General features: G+C 42.7%; 1 protein-coding gene across 1 annotated transcript in view; it reads left to right on the top strand.

The window, feature by feature from the left end:
* LOC108575727 (acetylcholinesterase) overlaps positions 1–18,177 on the top strand; it is a 99,196-nt gene that overhangs the window by 59,846 nt on the left and 21,173 nt on the right. The window contains exon 3 of the mRNA XM_017938607.1: positions 17,992–18,144. Within this exon, the coding sequence (XP_017794096.1) occupies positions 17,992–18,144 (153 nt within the window). The remainder of the gene's footprint in view (positions 1–17,991; positions 18,145–18,177) is intronic.

Here is an 18,177-nt window from a genome sequence, read left to right as displayed (position 1 = left end):
TCTTACCACTCCCCTCTCGCGAAATACCACGCTTTCCATAGTTTTTCCGACTTAATTCAAATTCGAAGTTTCGACATGTACCGGGTGCGCCATTTTCGCCGATTCGATTCGATTTAACAATTTGCCAAATTGCCCTAACGTATCGAAGTTTTATCTATCGCAGAATAGTTCTGGTATTTCTGCAAATGAATTCACCACGTACTGGGTGTCCTCTTTTGGAAAGTCCACTTTACGCGAGAGTCTGAAAATTGCTTCAAGAACGTCCGGTTGTATTTCTTGCCGAATATTTCTGATAATCTGGTGAATTTCCGGTATGTACCGTGTGACCCTTTTCGGAAATTCTATTTAACCCGGAATTTTCAAAATCACCTTGCCACGCGTTCAAATCTTATTCCTCTCGCGATATTCCGAGTATCCTCTCGATTAAATTCAAACGTCGGATTTATCAACATACCGTGTGCTCTTTTCAGAAATTCCATCTGCCCTGGAATGTCTAAAGTTCCCCCGACATATTGCAACTTTTATTACACTTCTCGCAATATTACCTCTCGTCCAGTTAAGCCAAACGTAGAGATCCACCAACGTACCGGGTGTCCTTCGAAAAGATCTCGAAGAAACTCCAAACGAATCTGCATTTCCGACAAACGTCGTACAGAAAGAAAAAAAGAGGAGCGAACAAGGCGAGCAGCTATTTTCATTTTGTCTTGGGAAACGAAGCGTTTCTCGTGGCAGACTTATACGAGACATAAGCTCGCGCGCGCCAGCGCGAGCGGCCTTTCATGCGCGTTATCTCGGCACAAAGGAGGCACGAAAGCGGAAGGGTAGGGCACACAGCCTTCGTTGTGGGATAGCTGCATAATTAAAAAGAAGCACCTAGCCACGGGGTAATAGAACGTGTTGCGGTGGCCTACAGCGTTCCCGGCGTGCTCTGCGCGCGATCGAAGCGCAAGACCATGTTCCAACCGGTTGGTAGCCGTGACTTCGGTTCTCTCTGGGACGATCCATGCTGAACTTTCCGTGAACCTACGCCCCCCTCTCCCTACCCCTCTCCCGGCTGCGTCCGACCGGCGAAGCACCCGCCATCGACTTCACGCTTCTTCTCCTCATTAGCCCAACCTAGAAAGTTTGAAATCTTTCCGCGATCCTTCAGCAACTCTGTTTATCAATGGTTCTTTCACGAAAGAGAAAAGGGACTCGGGCTAGTTCTAACGAAGATTTAAGTGTGGAATTTAAGATTGGCGATGAGAGATTTGTGGTTTGGAGAGGGTTTAGGGACGATGTAACGGGTGTGGTTAAGTAAAGGGAATTTTAGATTAGAATTTGCTTCAGAGGTTAAGCTGGTTAAGCGGTGGCCTGTAGTTGAACAGTTTTGTTCTAATTGTAATTTCATTTATAATATATGCTCGTTTTGAAAGTAATAGAAGGAAGGTTGGGATAGATTTAATCGTCGGAAGGTTACTTCAACTATAGGTAACCGTAGAAGACTATTTCCTTTCTAATTACGATACAGTTCACCGATTTAATGATCTTAATAGTCACAAGATAAGATTTAACTTAGAGAATTGCCTTTTAATTGTACGATTTAACCCGCGATAGCAGAATTTAAAAGAACGATAAATTTAACGTAGATTTAATCGGTGAAACCTAACCTAACTAAACTTCACGGCAGTCGTTCAATTCGAAAAGGGATTTTGTTAGTGAAAATGAAACCAGACTGAAATATCGTTGTGTGAAGGAAAGTAATTTGTCCAGCGATACGTTGGTCCAGGCCAGGTTCGACCTAACCTGCTCCAGCCGCGAAATTAATAGTTAATAATTTCCAGCTCTCTGGTCGGGCAATAAATTTCGAACGAAGCCGAAACCGTGCGTGGCGCAGCTTATGTTCTGCATTTAATTATCACTAATTTAGGCCATCCTGTTATGCGGAAGTTTCGATAATCTACAGGACTTGCATCCATATATCGGGTGACCCATAAAAACACCTATCGGCATCATTAAACCTAGCCAATTACCTATACCCATCGACGCAAACTCCAATCGCGACATAACCTAAACCTATACGAGTAATAACTCTTCGTTTCTGCAGAATCCACTTTTCGACGCCATATTGTATGCTGTCCCTGCCAAAAACAAAAAGAATTTCGTCTCTGGTTACGGCGTAACGCGAAAGGTTCGTCGGAATCGGAATCTACGCTGAAAATAAACTTCCGCTTTAATGAAATTACACTTCTGGACGCCATCTTGCGTATTATCCTTTCGAAAAACATCGATCTTCGAGGGAATTTCGTCCTTGGCTATAATATTGGATGACGTCAAAATTAATTATTTATTCGCGTCGTGGGCGACACGGGGGCCGTGGGGCAGCTTGAAAAATTCAGAGAGGTCGGAGGTGGGGGAGGTGGCGATCGATCTCTGCTTCAGGAGCACCGGCATTCGCGAACGCGTGTTCATAATTACCGACCCAGATCCGCGATAACTCCGGTTTTAGGGTTAATTATAAATGTGTTCCGCGGCCTTATCCTGGTCAGGGCGGCCGCCATTACGGTGCCACGCCGTCGATTTCATCAAACGTCGCGTCGCCTCGAAAAGGACGTGTTAAAATGCTTACCGGACGGAGGAAATGGAATGTGAAAAGTACTTCGCTATTTTTTCCCCCGCGTTTGAGTTTCGAAGCGAAGGGAAAATTGAAATGGTTCTTTAATTTTGTAAATATGGAGGACCGTTGTTGTTAACCTCCTTTCGTCGTCGAGTGTTTGGAAAGGTTGCCACTTCCGGTGGTGAATAAATCATCCCGAAAGCCTGCACAGAGGAAATTTGTATTTACGAAACGAGGCGCAATTAAACGCTTCCTCAATTAGTGAGTCCACCACCCTTCTGTCATCGGGGGCAGAGGGGCTGTGGCAGTGGCTTTCGACTTTTCGATTTCTCTGCCTCTGCCGACCTATTCTGACCGGTGTTAATGATTCAATTTAATTATCCGCGATTTCGAATATACGTTTTAACATAGTTTCGTCTTACCGTTCTTAGGGTGCAAACATTTTTTCGTAATTATCGGTGATTTCAAACGAGAGTAATTATTCCAATTATTCCACTGTCGAAATAGTTCTCCAGCTGTTAACGATTTAGAGAAATTTATTCGGCCATTGTCAGTGATTTAATATACAGGGTGTCCCAGTTGAAGGAGGCCACTTAAATTATTTTTAATGCCACGAGAAATGTTTGTAGCACGATTTAAATGACATCCAAAATTTGTCGTTCTTTTCTTTTGTTTCTTACTTTTTGTCGATTAAGCCATATTCAAATGCATTTTCTCGTTTGCTGCAAGATGCAATAGAAAAAAATACGCGTTTTCTAGATAACGACGATCTTGAAAAAGCTAGAAAAAGAATATATGAGCAAACAAAAAACTTTCTCCTCCCTTTGGAAATCGTGCTACAAACACTTTTCATAAAATTAAAAACAGAAGAGATATTTAACTGGCCTCCTTTGGCTGGGACACCCTGTATATGTATACTCTACAATTTTCAGAGCTCGAAGAACTTCGAAAACATTAATTCGCTGTTCTCAGTGGCTGGGAAATTTATCTCGTTACCGTTACCTCTCTGGAAATACGAATTTCACTGTTGTCGGCGATTGAAAAAATTATTCAACTGCGGTCGGGGGTTTATGGGGTTGGTCGCTATCGCGCGTAGAAAACCATGTGGTACGTGGGATGTTCTGGCCGTGTTTCCTGACTGATATTAATGCCGCCTGGCCATCGAGCCACTAAATCAGGGCTCGTGGTTACGCGCCGGCCTCGATAAGTGACCACCCCTTTAATCTACCCCCTTTAACCCTTAACCCCTTCCAGACGCTTTCATCGAACTTTCCGAAGAACCTCGAAACGTATTTCTCACACTTTCCTCGGGACACTTCGCGGTAGTGATAATAGTTTTCTCCTTGAGACACCCTATAAGCGATCGTTAAGACTACCCAGAGGCTAACTAAGCGGAAGGGCTGAACAGAAACGAGCATTTCAATTGGACGAGATAATCACGGCAGACGATATTGATTCTCCTCGCTTGTCGTTTTACGGCCGCTGTAAATTACAGGTAAACGCGGGTGGAACAGCGGCGTTCGCACGTGGCGCAGGTACATTGTCGATGGAACACTTTGCGAAATGAAAAAATTCTACCGTAAATTGAATTGAAATCAACTATTCTAAATATCCCGTGTAAAAGTTGTTTTGCTACGTAATTAAAGTACCGTGGAAATGTGTTTCTCGAACGTGGACGAAAACGGTGGCAAATATACCTATTGGGAGTAAAAATTAAATGCTTCGAATATTTCGAAATGGAAAATTTCATGAAAAAGAAAAGAACCTAGTACACGACGATAACGCGATGGAACTCGTTTCGTAAAAGAAAAATGTATACGGAGATCTGAGTGAAAGAAAATTTTGTAGGTATAGTCCAAAGGGAAACGGGGGCTTTTCTTTTTCTGGTTCGACTTTGCTGGATTTTCCCGACCATGAAGGAGAGAAGGAGATTATTTAAGCAGAAGTTTCCCCTAGGCAGAGCGAAGGGGGTTGGGAGGGTGCATTGTCGTCGATTCAATTCGAGCCACCTTTGTTTCCGGGAAATATCGCGGAAGAGTCCCCCGGCCAGTTTCCCATGCCTGGACAAACCAACCCCCCGTTCTCTCTGGCTGCTTCTGTAAGGCGAACTTCCTTTTGTTCCACGGACACCCCCGTTTCCGCCTCGAAACAACGTCGAAGCAACGCTCTACGTGACGAAAAATAATCCCAGTTAGGAATTCGGTACACGCGAATCGTTGGACACTCGGTCTGTCTTCTCTGGAATCGATGTCGCACCTCGTAACGGGAAAATGTGACGTTAGATTGCTGAAGGATAATTTAACGGAGTATCTTTCGAGCAATTTCCATCGTCTCTTCGTCATTTTTATTTGAAAAATAATTTCGTAGTACTGTTAGGATAAACACTCCTTTTCCTATCTTGTTTCTCACCAAATCATACCTTCCTCCGATCCTTTACTCATCCTCGAACCATGGCAAAAACCTCCCTCCTTCAGGAATATCCACCACCCCTCGCATAATAAATAGGGAGACATTTTCACGCCGCGCATCAGTTTTCCCGGAAGTACAGACTTTAGTGCAATAAGGTGCAAAACATCAACCTCCGCGAGTCACCATTGAAACGTGCATATACACTACCGGCCAAAAGTTTGGAATCACTGTGCATCGGAAGTTACAGAAAAATTCCCAGAAAAAAGTCAGCAGCTTTAAGAATTTTGTATCATTCGAATTGTCACGTGCGTAACAGACACCGCTTGGGTTGTTCAGACGTACCGACGAGCCGAACAATAACATCGGTATTTTCAATAGACAGCACCTTCTAAAAAACGAGGTCTTAGCCGGCATGGGCAAATTACTTTATCACACCAAAAATTCGACGACTCTCACACGTGGACACCACATGCCCTAAGACAATAAAACAGACCTTCGACATCGCCAATTTCAGGCGAACAATATAACAAATGTAAGAACAAATTCCCCACTTTCACACCACCACCAGACACACCCCAAACACACACCGAAAAAAACCAATCACCACACACTTCCACCACCTACGACAGTTTTCACACCACCATATAAAATAGCGAACACCACACGACACGACACACAATTTTCCGATCGGTAAGCATTTCGCGCTCTGTTCACGTTCATTCACAAATATATAGTTTTAACAGCAAAACTGTTGTGCGTTAATAGTCTATCTTCCGAGCACTACCTGAGTCCCCTATCCCCAGTAGATTCCTTAAACGGTCTGACACAAAAAGAGGGACAATTGTCGGTTTCGCAACAAACATATCGCGATTCGTAACAGAATCAATCGATATGAGATAAATTGCTATTTATGTATCTCCACAATATCAATATCAAGTCTATGAAAAATTAGTAGCAGATTCCAGAGGTGATTCCAAACTTTTGGCCGGTAGTGTACCTGTCTCGTTGTAATAAAACAGTTATTTTGTGAAACGAGTATTGAGGTTCTTGAAGTCTCTGTTCGACTGCGGCATAACAGTACGTTTGTCTTAAGGAGGTATATATTCTGGTTTTGAATGCCATCTTTTATGCAAACTTTAGGATTTTTTTCCTAAAGAACCGTTAAAGTTTTTGCAATAGGATTTTGCACATACATTTACGGGTATTTAAAATGTATAATGTATTTCGTTGAAGTAAAAACTATGAAAATTACACGAGCTATAGTTTGGTTTATAGAGTGTACTTTACAAAAAGTATTTAAAATGATAATTTTTATTTGAAATAAAAAAATGAGGGAGAATCTTAATCGGTATAAATCTGGCTACGGTCTGAACCGAAATAAAATAAAAATGTCGATTATTTATCAATGTTTTTCACATTTTGCCGTCTTCAGCGTGTTAAAAGAATGAGAAAGAAACGACGGATGTAAAAAATTTTGGTTCACGCGATAGCAGGATGTGTGTTGAAGATTCTCTAAAAACTTCATGTCAATTGATAAACTAGAACTCGAGATATCGTGTGAACCGTTTCGAAAAATGAGCTTTCGAGAAAAACGCGTTTAAAAATTCACCTATCCATTTCGTTACATACGACTGCATCCTTGGAACGCTTACAACTAAATTAATTTTACGAATTCGAACAAATCCTTTCGCACACGTGTTCTAGAATACTTGTACATTAAGAAAATGTAAAAACGAAAAAATTGATTTTTTGAAAGTTCAAAACCAGAATACCCCTTCAAATTTGGCAAGTATAGGTACGATAATATGCTGACGTGCTACATTGGGATGGTTTAAATAGGTGGTTTCATGTTTGTTTTTAGTTACAGGTAGTACTTGATTGTTTGAAAATTTTTGATACATTTATTAAAAAGTTAGATGAACTTTTACTCGGATTAAACGTTAATTTAGGTCAACCATATATGAAAAATTCTCTGGCAGTGTTATATTTGCAAAACAAATTTATTCCTTCTTAAGCATCTAATGGAATGATTTTTATTTTTACAGACACCTATTGTCGTTTATTCTACTATTGTAAAAAAAAAAACAATCAAGCGTGTATTGTTTTAGTTCAAACGAGTAGTTTAAAGGAGGTACATTTAAACAGTTATGAAAAAACAATAAAGTATTTAAAAAAATTGTAAAATTATACACGGGTGTGGAATTTTTGTTAGACTTGCAGGATGGTCCAAGGATGAAATAGGATCGCTATTCGCAAAAACGTAGCACTACGTCATAGTTGTGGGCACAGTCATGGAGTTAAGTTTAATTACAAGGCCGTTAATTTCAGCAGCACACCTCGCGGCCGCCGATAACAGAATTATCACCGGCAGCGATCAACTTCGATTCTAATGTTCGCCACGGTTCGCGATCCCACCACGCAACGCATCTGTATCCACTCGGTGTTGAAAAAGTCCTCGCTCCACTTTACGTGCATTCGGAAAAAGTTCTAACTCTAATATCAGCCGAAAAATGTATCGTTACAGAGACACTAATTCTCGAGGAAACACAACAATACATGTAGGACGTGAACAGGGAGAAGGGAGCAACAACGGGTCAACGTTGTAAGATTTAACCGTTTGAGCCCCAGGGGTCATTGAAAATACACTATCGAAAAATGCCGAACAGCGCAATAGCGCTTGTCTTAATTGACTGCGAAAAGAGCTAAGCAGCGCGACAGCGTTTTTCTTATTTTGTCGGTCTGTCAATGTCTGACAAATGCCGGTCAGCACGATGCGATGTACGTGCGTCAGAAAAGTTGAGCGCGCTATTTCGACAGACTGTGAGTGCACCGTCAGTTGTCCATAGCGTTCAAATGTACTGGGTCTTTTCGACACAAAATCTAAACAGCGCGATCGCGCTGCTTGGGACTCAAACGGTTAATAAAGAAAATAGAAAAAAAAAAACAAAATGATAGATACAAACGACTCGGTGGCCACTTAACGACTGCCTCTCTCGCTCTCCCGCAGGGGGACGTCTAAGGGCGTCCGGGGACTCGCGGGCCCCGGGAGAAGCCCCAGCGGGGTTACCATTACTGAGAGGAGCTGCTTCCCTCTCCTGTCCTCGGGGTGGTGGAAATGGGTTAGAGGAGGAAAGATTGAGACAAGGATAGATAGTTTGGGAATTTTCCGGACAGTACAGCGAACCTACCCAAGTTTAAACAATTGCCCCTTTTTGGGGCATCGAAGGATGTCAATGACATGAACCAGACGCGTGGCACTCCGACCCACGGGCATCCTCGAGCGTCGGGCCCTCGGTGCCTCGCATAGTCTCGAGTGACGCGCCCGGTTCTTGTCTGACTTATTGCACTACCCTTGAGTGGCTTTTCGCTGTAACTGCCCCTAAGGAATTTTGGTGAATACAGAGTGTGCGAGCGTTGTAGGATTTCTATGGTTTCCCCGAAGACAAGGGAGGTTCGCTAGGCTTGGAGGTTACGGACGTAACACCCCACTCTGGACTTTCCGTTCAGGCCGTTTTATATTTCGGCCCTTTCCTTCGGCTGACTTAAACTATGCAACTACGGCGATAATTTGTTAAAACAACAATTTTTCCTTTGCTCTATAGCAGAGCTGCTTAACCCCTTAACCTATGATTTCTTTTCTGACTACTCATCTAAGCGTCAGCCATTTTCTGCTTCAATACTGTATCAGGTAACGAAAACTAATCTGTCACAGATTAATTACATTTAGCTATCCTCAGTCCTACAAATTTAAACGAAAATTAGGATTACTATTAATTTTTCTTACTAGTATAACTGTTTTTCTCACATCTTCGCCAGAATCTCTACCACGAGTCTGACACGTTGTCATACGTTAAGGGGTTAACTTCTTGCTCACGAGCAAATATCCCCTCCCGAGGTTCCCCCACTATTCGACTGTGATGATCTCGCTCTAGTTGCGACTGCCTTTTGTTTATGTTACACATTCTGCGTGTCGTACCAGTCATTTGGTACCAAAAAAACTATCGCTGGAGTTGTGTGAAAACTGCTCGCGCCGCAACTCGAGCGCGATCATCTCAGTCGCATACTGGGGGAACCTCGGGAGGGGAAATTTGCTCGTGAGCAAGAAGTTAAGCAGCTCTGCTCTACAGCGTATCTTAAACGTTACCTTTCTCCCGATAACGATGATCTTTGCAATCTTATAAATATTGGAAGACGTATAGGGTGAAAAGCAAAACCGTGGGCGCATGCGACCCACGCGGCGTAAACGAAAAGTCACCGAAAATCGGTCCGGCACGGAACGTGTTAAGCAATTTCTGCACTTATTTTTTCTTTTAATTCTCAAGTGTCCATACTTCCACGAGCGGTAGTATATTTCGCCATCTGAAAATACCACTAAAGTCGAAATTGCTCGTGTTAGAAGATTCGCAAATATTTCGTTATGCACGGGACGAAGAATTTCGAAGAAAAATGAAAATTGACTTAAGGTGACTTTTTGAACACCCGGTGTGCGAAGAGAAACTGATTCCCGATACACGTTGCTCCCTCGCCCATCCGCTTCGAAAAGTTATCGCGAACTTTTAATAGCCAATTCCGATCTTTCGTTGATATTCGCGGAAGAATCCCGCCTCTCTTTCCATCTCCGATGACGCATGCGTCGCTGCCAACCGGAAGTGAAGACTGAATCGAACGAGAGAAACTCGCGATTCTCGGTGGAAAAACGAGCAGGGAACATATCTCGTCTCCGGTGTATGTACCGCCTGATGCTTCTACAATGGATTTATGCAGATCAACCTTCGATTAGGTTTCCCTTTGAAGTCATGCCAACCTATACTACGCGTCTTCCGCCCGCGAAACTTCTATCTCCTGCCAGAGGCTGTACCGTCGAACATCTTCTCGAACAATTCCACCTCCAGATTCTTCAGAAATATCAAACGAACAATTTTCGTGGAGAGAAATAACGTAGCAATATGAAGTGTATAGGTTGTATAAATTATGCTGATATAGATTAGGTTAGTAGGCACTGTCGTAGTAAACGTGTTTCGGGGTAGAAGGAAAATAGAAAAGTTTTCTAAACTGTAAGAAAAGATGCTGATTTGAATTTTCTTGAAATTCTGAGCTCTCTTTGCATACACTGTACAGGGTGTCCCGGGTGTTAACGGAAAAACCTTGTCGGTATATTCCATGGGTTGAAATTAGAAAAGAATGTTGCACAAACATAGGTTTTTTGAAGCGTTGTCAAAAAGTTATGGCGGTAATACGAAATTAAGAGAACAATAGCAGACTCACGGTTACTGCGATATAATACAGCAATAAATCAGCAGTATTTACGTTTTCTCTGATTATGCAAGAAGCAACTCCATCTGAAAAATGTCCTCCATCAACATCAGAAGACTTCAGAAAGCAGAATTTATTGCTCTGCGAATTTCGTTATTATTTCTTTTCGTTTCAGTAAATGCATCGTTGACTTTTTGTATCAATTCAGTACGCGATCTTGTAAATATCGCGCAAATATCGATGATCTATTTCTGTATTACATCGCAGTAATCGTGAGTCTGCCATTGTTTCCTTCATTTCGTATTACCGCCGTAACTTTTTAACGAAGCTCTAAAAGACTTATGTTCGTATAACATTTTTTTTTTATTTCGTCCCATAGAATATACCGACAGCGTTTGGCCGTTAAAACCTGGGACACCCTGTATACCAGTGCGAGTCGAAAATTTTGAATCACCGAGAAATCTGATTCGAAACATTTCGACTACACGGTACGTCGCTCGAACGACACATCTTCGTTCGTCAGGTGGAATATTCACTTTTACAGGCCATCCACTTTAATCGTGGCGCGAAGCGTAAATTTAACTGAACGGGTGTCGTACTTTTACCGGCTCATTTAACCGAGAGATTCGACGCTCAATTATCGCGGAATAACGCTCATCAAGCGAACCTGTATGGATCGTGTTTCTATAATTAGAGTCAGCTATCGTAAATTATGTCCAATCACAGACGAATCGTGAACAGAGTGAAACGTGTGCGCGCGCAGGAGGCAGCAGAGCGTGGCGCAAATTTCGACCGATTGTTCGCGAAATTAACAACGCGACGCGCGTTCGGTTGTCGCGAGTGAAAAACAAAATTCACAGTTGGGAACTCTGATTCACCCTCCGTTACAACGAGCAATTTCTCTGTCCGCCTGATTGCTACTGAATTGATTGCAATATGACAGTGTATTAAAACTTGTCCCCAACGAGTCCTAAAGCTTATTCGCCTGCGATCAATTTTTTTTTAACAGGAACGACCTAACCTATAAATGAACAAACTTAACCTAGAAATTTGTAAATTGGTCGTTTTTTCACGTAGAAACATTTCTTCTCAGTTCGATCTATTTAAGCTAAGTGATGTCTGGACACTACCAGCCAAAAGTTTGGAAGCACCGAGCATTGCAATTTACATAAAAATTTGCAGAAAAGAGTCAGCGACTTTGAGAATTTTTTATCGTTCTGTGATGCCCGGTTTGCTCCAATTCCTCGAAACTAGGAGCAGATATTGGGGTATCGCTGAATTAAAACACTTAAGGATCGTCGTTGCGTAGAAACAGAACTTTATTTGCGCATGATAAAACAGAGAAAATAGGGCTATTTAAGGGTTCTGGGAAGATGGACTTTGTGACTATGCAGGAGAGTTGGAAGGTGAAGAGTCCGGTATGAGTATAATACTAAAACAGATAAAACTAAGGACTAAGAAGGAAAATACTTGAGGGTGTAACAGTTCGAATCAATTGATATGAGATAAATTGATAAATGTAGAATTGAGATAAACTTCAAATCTATAAAAAATTAGCAGCAGATTTAATATTGATGAAAAGTGGGAGGTTATACCAAACTTTTGGCCGGTAGTGTATGTACGTGCATAAATATTTTTTCAAGATAATCTAGCTCAATTGTAATCTAAACCTAAACTAGACTTGTTCGTTTGAATACCGAAGCTTTTTGCTGAAGAATTTTTCTTTCGGTTGATCCGATCTAAAAAGTATCTATCACAGCTCCAAAGTCCATAAAAAGTTGTCTTTGAATGCCAGATAAAACATCTGTTGAAGTTAACATGACCGAAACTAGACCCAAGTTAAACGTAGAACAATCGAATTTAATCTAACCTATCGCAAACACAACCTAGTCCTAATCCGCGACTCGAAGTAAATCTAGCATCGCCTAACCTCGCTGGAAATTCATACGGAACCTTCCAAGCAGTTTCCCCGATTCTCTCTCTCTCTCTCTCTCTCTCTGGAGTGTATAGCGTGGTACTTGTTTGAGGAAAAAGTTTCTTATTGGTCGATTTGTGGCCGCGAGCGGGCCGTGAATGCAAATTCGCAAGGCGACACATTCCGTGGCGCCTGGAGAGCAGGCAACCTGAGGGCCGCGGGGAGTTAAGTCGATAAGCTAACCGCTTTGGTTGAATTTAAACCACGGCTTACGGTACTTAAGAGCGGCTCGACACATGAAAATTGCCTGTCACGTGTAATTATAGGCCCGATTGAGAATCAGATTAACCGGGGGAGGGCGGCGATCAACGACAAGAAACCGGGTCACGCGGCCGCCACGACTAAACTTTCCTTAATATCACCGTGAAATTAGTGACGTCAACTTCCCACGAACACTTGCAGCCTCTAATAACATGTTCCCGCCTTCGAAAGCTGATCTTGGCCCGTTATTTAATTTATTCCCAGGGGGGTATATGTATGTTTGATAAAGCGATATTCACAGCAACTTTTTGCCACTTTAGAGGCATGATAAATGACTGTTCGTGATGTGTTCGAGAAGAGGACAGAGCCTATCCAATCTCCCGCTCGTTGCCGTTAAATATGAACGTACTTTCCACCCTCGCTTTCCCCATAAATATGATATTTCACGCCCTTGAATTTCCGCGACGTAGCCATAAATTCTGGCTCGCTCAAGGCCGGTGAAAGCCGCGTCAGTGCGAGACAATGTAGACAGAAATCGAGATTTAAATATTCACGAAAATTCTCCGGCGATTCTGAGAGGATCGGGAACACAAGTTAGAAAGTCGTCTATAGGAATTAGTAATATTTATTATTTGTACGCAAAGTGTTTCAGCCCTTCCAAGATGAAAATTATGAATAATTCGAAATTGCAAAGTGCTGTGTATAAAATATGCAACGCGTAAAATGGTGTCTATGAAAATGATGAGACGGTGACCTAGAAATAGTTGTAAAAGGTACGTGTAAGTCAAAGGAGCTAACGAGTCAGTAGGTAAAGTCAGCTTTTCTTGTATCTGTGGTCTTGGGTTCGATCCCTAGGGGGATAATAGATTCCCCTACGGTAGTTTTGCCCATTTCGTACGGTTTTTCCTCTAAATTTATCGAATGTCCATCGCGAGAGGTCCTCTGAAGATGGTTTTCTGATCCGAAAGAAAATTTTCCAAAAATCTCTTCACCGAAAAAAAGAGAAACAGAAAGAAAAGCCACGATATCGAAAAAATTCATCCTGGTCGAGTTCTGGACACAGTTTTCTGGATTCCCAAAAATGTCAACTGTCAAACAACATTCAGAGATCATGGAAAAATGGAGAAGCATTGGAGAGAACAGGAGTGAGAAAAAATGAAAAGGAAGAATATGTCGAGGTGACAAGAGAAACAGTTGGCAGAAGAGAAAATTGAGCCCAAAATGAAAAAGAAAATGAAGGTGTTCGAAAACAACCTAAAAGGGGGAAATATATGAATTGAAGCAGAAGATTGTGAAACCTCCAAGAAGAACTTCTCGAATTAATAGGAAAGTACCCATCAGCCTTGACGAGAAGTAAAATAAAGGAAAACTTCTTAGCTATTACCATTTAAAAGCCCGACAATTGGAAATGGTGAAAACAATGTCGCCCCATTTACCGGAAGTGTTTTCCCAAGTTCCCTAGCAGCGATACCATTAAGAAGCTCGTCAGAAGAACGTTAACAAGAGGGGAGGGTAGATCGTTCCGGCCATGGAAAACAAGTGGTTCGCGTCGGAACAGTGGTTTCCGGCCGGATTCCTCAGGAAGCTTAGTCGTCGTAACCCGTCTGAAAAGCAGGAGCGAGACAGAAGTATAAAGGGGCGGGCAGCCAAACCTTCCTAAAGCTCTCAAAACGGTTGTACCATTGCTCGTTAAAGTAATTCAAGGTTGTGCGCGTTGAATCGGGGAATTAAACGACTTCCAACACGCGCACCTCTCTGCTCGAAAAAATTCAAGCATCGAATTATTTCCAATTACTCGACCGCGAATCGCCTCTTCAAAGGTTCATCCATAGAGGGGAATCGACTAAATCGCGTGCGTTTAAAATGCAACGCGCGGAGCTCTTAACGACTTTCCGCTGGCTTAAATTAGACACTCCTTTAACCAACGGCCAACGTCAGAATCGATTCGTTCCGTGCCCTTTTGTGTCGCGATAATAAATTCAACAGGCGAATAATAATCAAGCACGCTTTATTATGACGATTCATTAGTAGAGGAGGCTCCTCGTTACGGATTTATAGCAGCCCTAATTGTCCCGCGACAGGAGAGCCTCTTTTAATCCATCTCTGGCCTTTACGTTCGATCGTTTCGATTCGTCACGAGCGACGACCTTTCGCCATACGACACCGGGCTACTTCCGGCCACTCGTTCCGCGCTGACGAGCTTCTCACCGACACGCACGTCGCTCGTTATCCCGTCACGCGCTCTCTATTCAACGCCACCTCGTTGCTGCTCTTCAAGATCTCGATCACCGATTAACACCTTTAAAAAAATCCGCCGATGGAATTTTTATTTGAACGTCGACAGCTTTTCCTCTTTTCCTTTCAAGAGGAACAGTCCACTCAAGAGGTCGAGTTCGACTGGGCTTTTAATAACGCGATTAAACACCGCGGTCGTTATTCCCGAAATGGTATCGAGAAATGGGAGAACGTAAAATTTCAGCAGAGGCTGTGAAAAATGAACTAACGAGCGAGGGATTCAACGGAATGACAGTCGTTAACTGTGGAAATCTGAACAGCGGGAATTCTCCCATTTTTCCGTCGATTCACTCAACGGGGAGTAATCAGACATTTCTGAAAAAATTACGAGAGATAGCGGATAATGTTGGGAACATTTTTTGTCCAATTAATGTGTGCTCTATCTCGTTCCATTTTCCAGTAATAAAATCGTAAAGACGGGGAAGTTAGGCGCCCGTGAACGAGCAACCCATCAAACACAGATTCGAAAAAATTCACCAGAATCCAGGCACCCTTGAAACACAATCTTCGTGAAATTAATTTCAATATTCTTTTCCAAGTATTCCGCTTTAAATATCTGGATCGAAGAGCAATTTGTCACAGTCACCTAGTTTTCCTGCGCGATAAGAGCTTCGCTCGCAGATTACGCGTCCTTCCGCGGAGACACTCGGCCGAAAGTTTGATTAAAGCCCGCAGAACAGCCGGAGACAACGCTATCATATTGCTCGCCCAGTGCTGCTCTGGTGAAACCGTTAATTTTGCCCCTGTCTACGCTCTAACGTACGTAGAATCGCTGGTGCACGAGGAAATCGGAGACACAGGGTCGAGTTAGGTCTATTCACAGGTTTCATTAACGGCGGAATAGCCGAGGCTGCAGTAATCGTTCGGAAAATGATAGTGGAAGCCCCGTTCATTTGCATCTGTTTTAATCGACAGTCACTGTGCTGCCATAGTTGGTATGGTAATTGAACGGGATTTCCCATTAAAATGTATGACTATGTCGTGTGTGTGTGTGTGTGTGTGTGTGCATGTAGCATACAAGAAAGGTGTGTGATTTAAAGTCAGGTTAGAGGAAGGTAAAAAAGGTGTCGTGAGGAAGAAATCGCGTTGCAGCCGAGTTCCTTCAAAGGAAAACGAACTGTGAGGATGTTTGTCGGGTTGCTCGTGGCACAGGGGCTTTTTCCATTCCGCGGAGAAACTCTCGAATTACGCGACTAGGCGCAACCAGCCAGGCTAATTACACACGAGCCAGCCAGCGCTAGTTCTTTGGTCGCTGGCGCGAAAGGACGAAGGAAAACCGTTCTACCAGCGACCGCGAATCTCATTTCATTAAACTTACTCGCAAAGTAATCCTTCGGCAATCAAAGTTGCGCCCCGATTCATCAGCTCCGGCTGCCATTCGCTTCGCTCGGTGACGTTGAAATTTTCCGCTAATTGCTAGGGCAGGAAATTCTATACAAAGCTTGCCCTGAAACTTCCTTCTTTCCAGACTTTCTCAGAATACTAAACACTTACAATTCGTTTTCAATTCAATATATGTTTTACCTCGGTCAGTTTGCTAGATTTGAGAATTCGAAATTTATGTGTAACTTCGAGAAACTTTCCTGTGGAAAATAGTAAAGATAATTTTACGAGTTTTTCTTCTATTCGTTAAGGAATACTTCGGCTGTAAGAGAATTTTTTTTTTTATTGGTATACTCTTCGTGGTATACCTTTAACGACCGAAGAACTTGACGACTAACAATCCGTCTGAACCGTAGCTGTATCCTTATCAATTCTTTCTCCTGAATGCTCACTTTTCGTTCAATATCCACTAAAAAAATATCACGTTACAGCACAAGAGAGTCTTAATACCGGAAGGCAAGAATAATGCAATTATCTTTAATATTTCCTTCGGAAAAAATTCTCAAACTATGCCAAACTTTAGACCCTCGTTTTTTTAGCATAACAACCTTTGCCCCTCTTTTCTTTCATCCTGTTCCGCCATCTTACGTCCAATATCATGCTTCTTAAACCCGCGACCGTCAATAAACGGTGTTCCATTATTCAGGAAAACGCCGGTCGATATATGTTCCGTGGAGAGAGCCTCGCCAATTATTCAGTCGCGGATTTCCAACTCGAGTCCCGGGATACAGCATGGTAAATCTAGCGTCGAACGATATTCAAACTTTCCCTATTGTCCACGGTCTGTTTCGTGGCCTCCAAGTTCCCTTATGTCTTTCTCGCGATCTCGTTTCGAATACCTCCGTTCAAACGTTAATTGCCACTCGATCGGAAGTTAACCAGAATTCAGAATGGTGGAACTGGTTTGCTCGACGTTTTCACAAGAGCACAAGTTTCCCGGGAACTCTGAATAATCGGCTTCCTTCAACTTGTCACGCGTTTCCGCCTCCACTTTTACAGAACCACCGCTGCAACAGGTCTGCGATGGAATTCTGCGTTCAAAAGGTTCAGAATTTCGCAGAAAATCACTTCTGAGTGAAACCAGAAGGGATCAATATACATAAATGTGGAAACATTTTTGACTGAAATTTTTAGGCTGCCAGATTTCAGATAATAATTTCTGCATGAATTTTTCCGCCGCGTTTCTTTGCTACGTGCACGCAAACGTGCATTCAATCGACGAACAATTTCCTGATTTTTTACGGCCCTGTGAAATTCACGGTTCCAGCTATCGAGATCCATTTATCACGGTTACGGTAGCACGGTGTAAACACCGACTGCGATCGATACACACCGATTATTGTTCACGCTTTCCTGAAAATATAAACGCGGCCCGATATTGTTTCCAACGCGCGTTAATTGTTCCCGACACTTTCATGAACCTCGTACTGCCACTACTGCCTTCCATAAACGTCCCGAGCGAATTCCTCTGTGTCTCGATCTTCCTCGATCGTTCGTTCATTAACTCCGCCCCCCTGTAGCTGCGAGGCTAAATTCGCATAAATTTCACCGGCACCATCTCGAGCATACTGTGCGAAATATTACCTGGCTACATTGGGAAATACACAGTTGAAAAAGGATGTATAATTTCGAGTGAATTAATCAGCTTACGGAGCTGGTTTACGGCTGCCTGTACGGGACCGGTTGCCTGCTTTCAGGCGCTCTTGGGCTGATTCTTCATCTAGTCGTAATTGAAAAGCGAAACCTCCGTCGGTATTTTTCATTCTACATTTTTTGTTCGTCTGTATTTTTCAAATCATCCCACAAAATTTCCTCCGCATACTTCTGTTTTGAATTCTACCGACGACTTCTACTAACGGGAAACAATTTTTTGTTGCAGTACACAGACTGGGAACAGGTGAACAACGGCTACCTCTATCAGAAGATGATCGCGGACGTAGTTGGCGACTACTTCTTCATCTGTCCGTCGATCCACTTCGCCCAACTGTTCGCGGATCGTGGCATGAAGGTCTACTACTACTTTTTCACCCAAGTAGGTAGTGTTTTTTATCGTCACGTGCACGAA

This window comes from Habropoda laboriosa, unplaced genomic scaffold, assembly GCF_001263275.1.
Source record: "Habropoda laboriosa isolate 0110345459 unplaced genomic scaffold, ASM126327v1 scaffold295, whole genome shotgun sequence".
Lineage (NCBI taxonomy): Eukaryota > Metazoa > Arthropoda > Insecta > Hymenoptera > Apidae > Habropoda > Habropoda laboriosa.
This window is presented reverse-complemented; position numbering and strand designations above follow the sequence as displayed.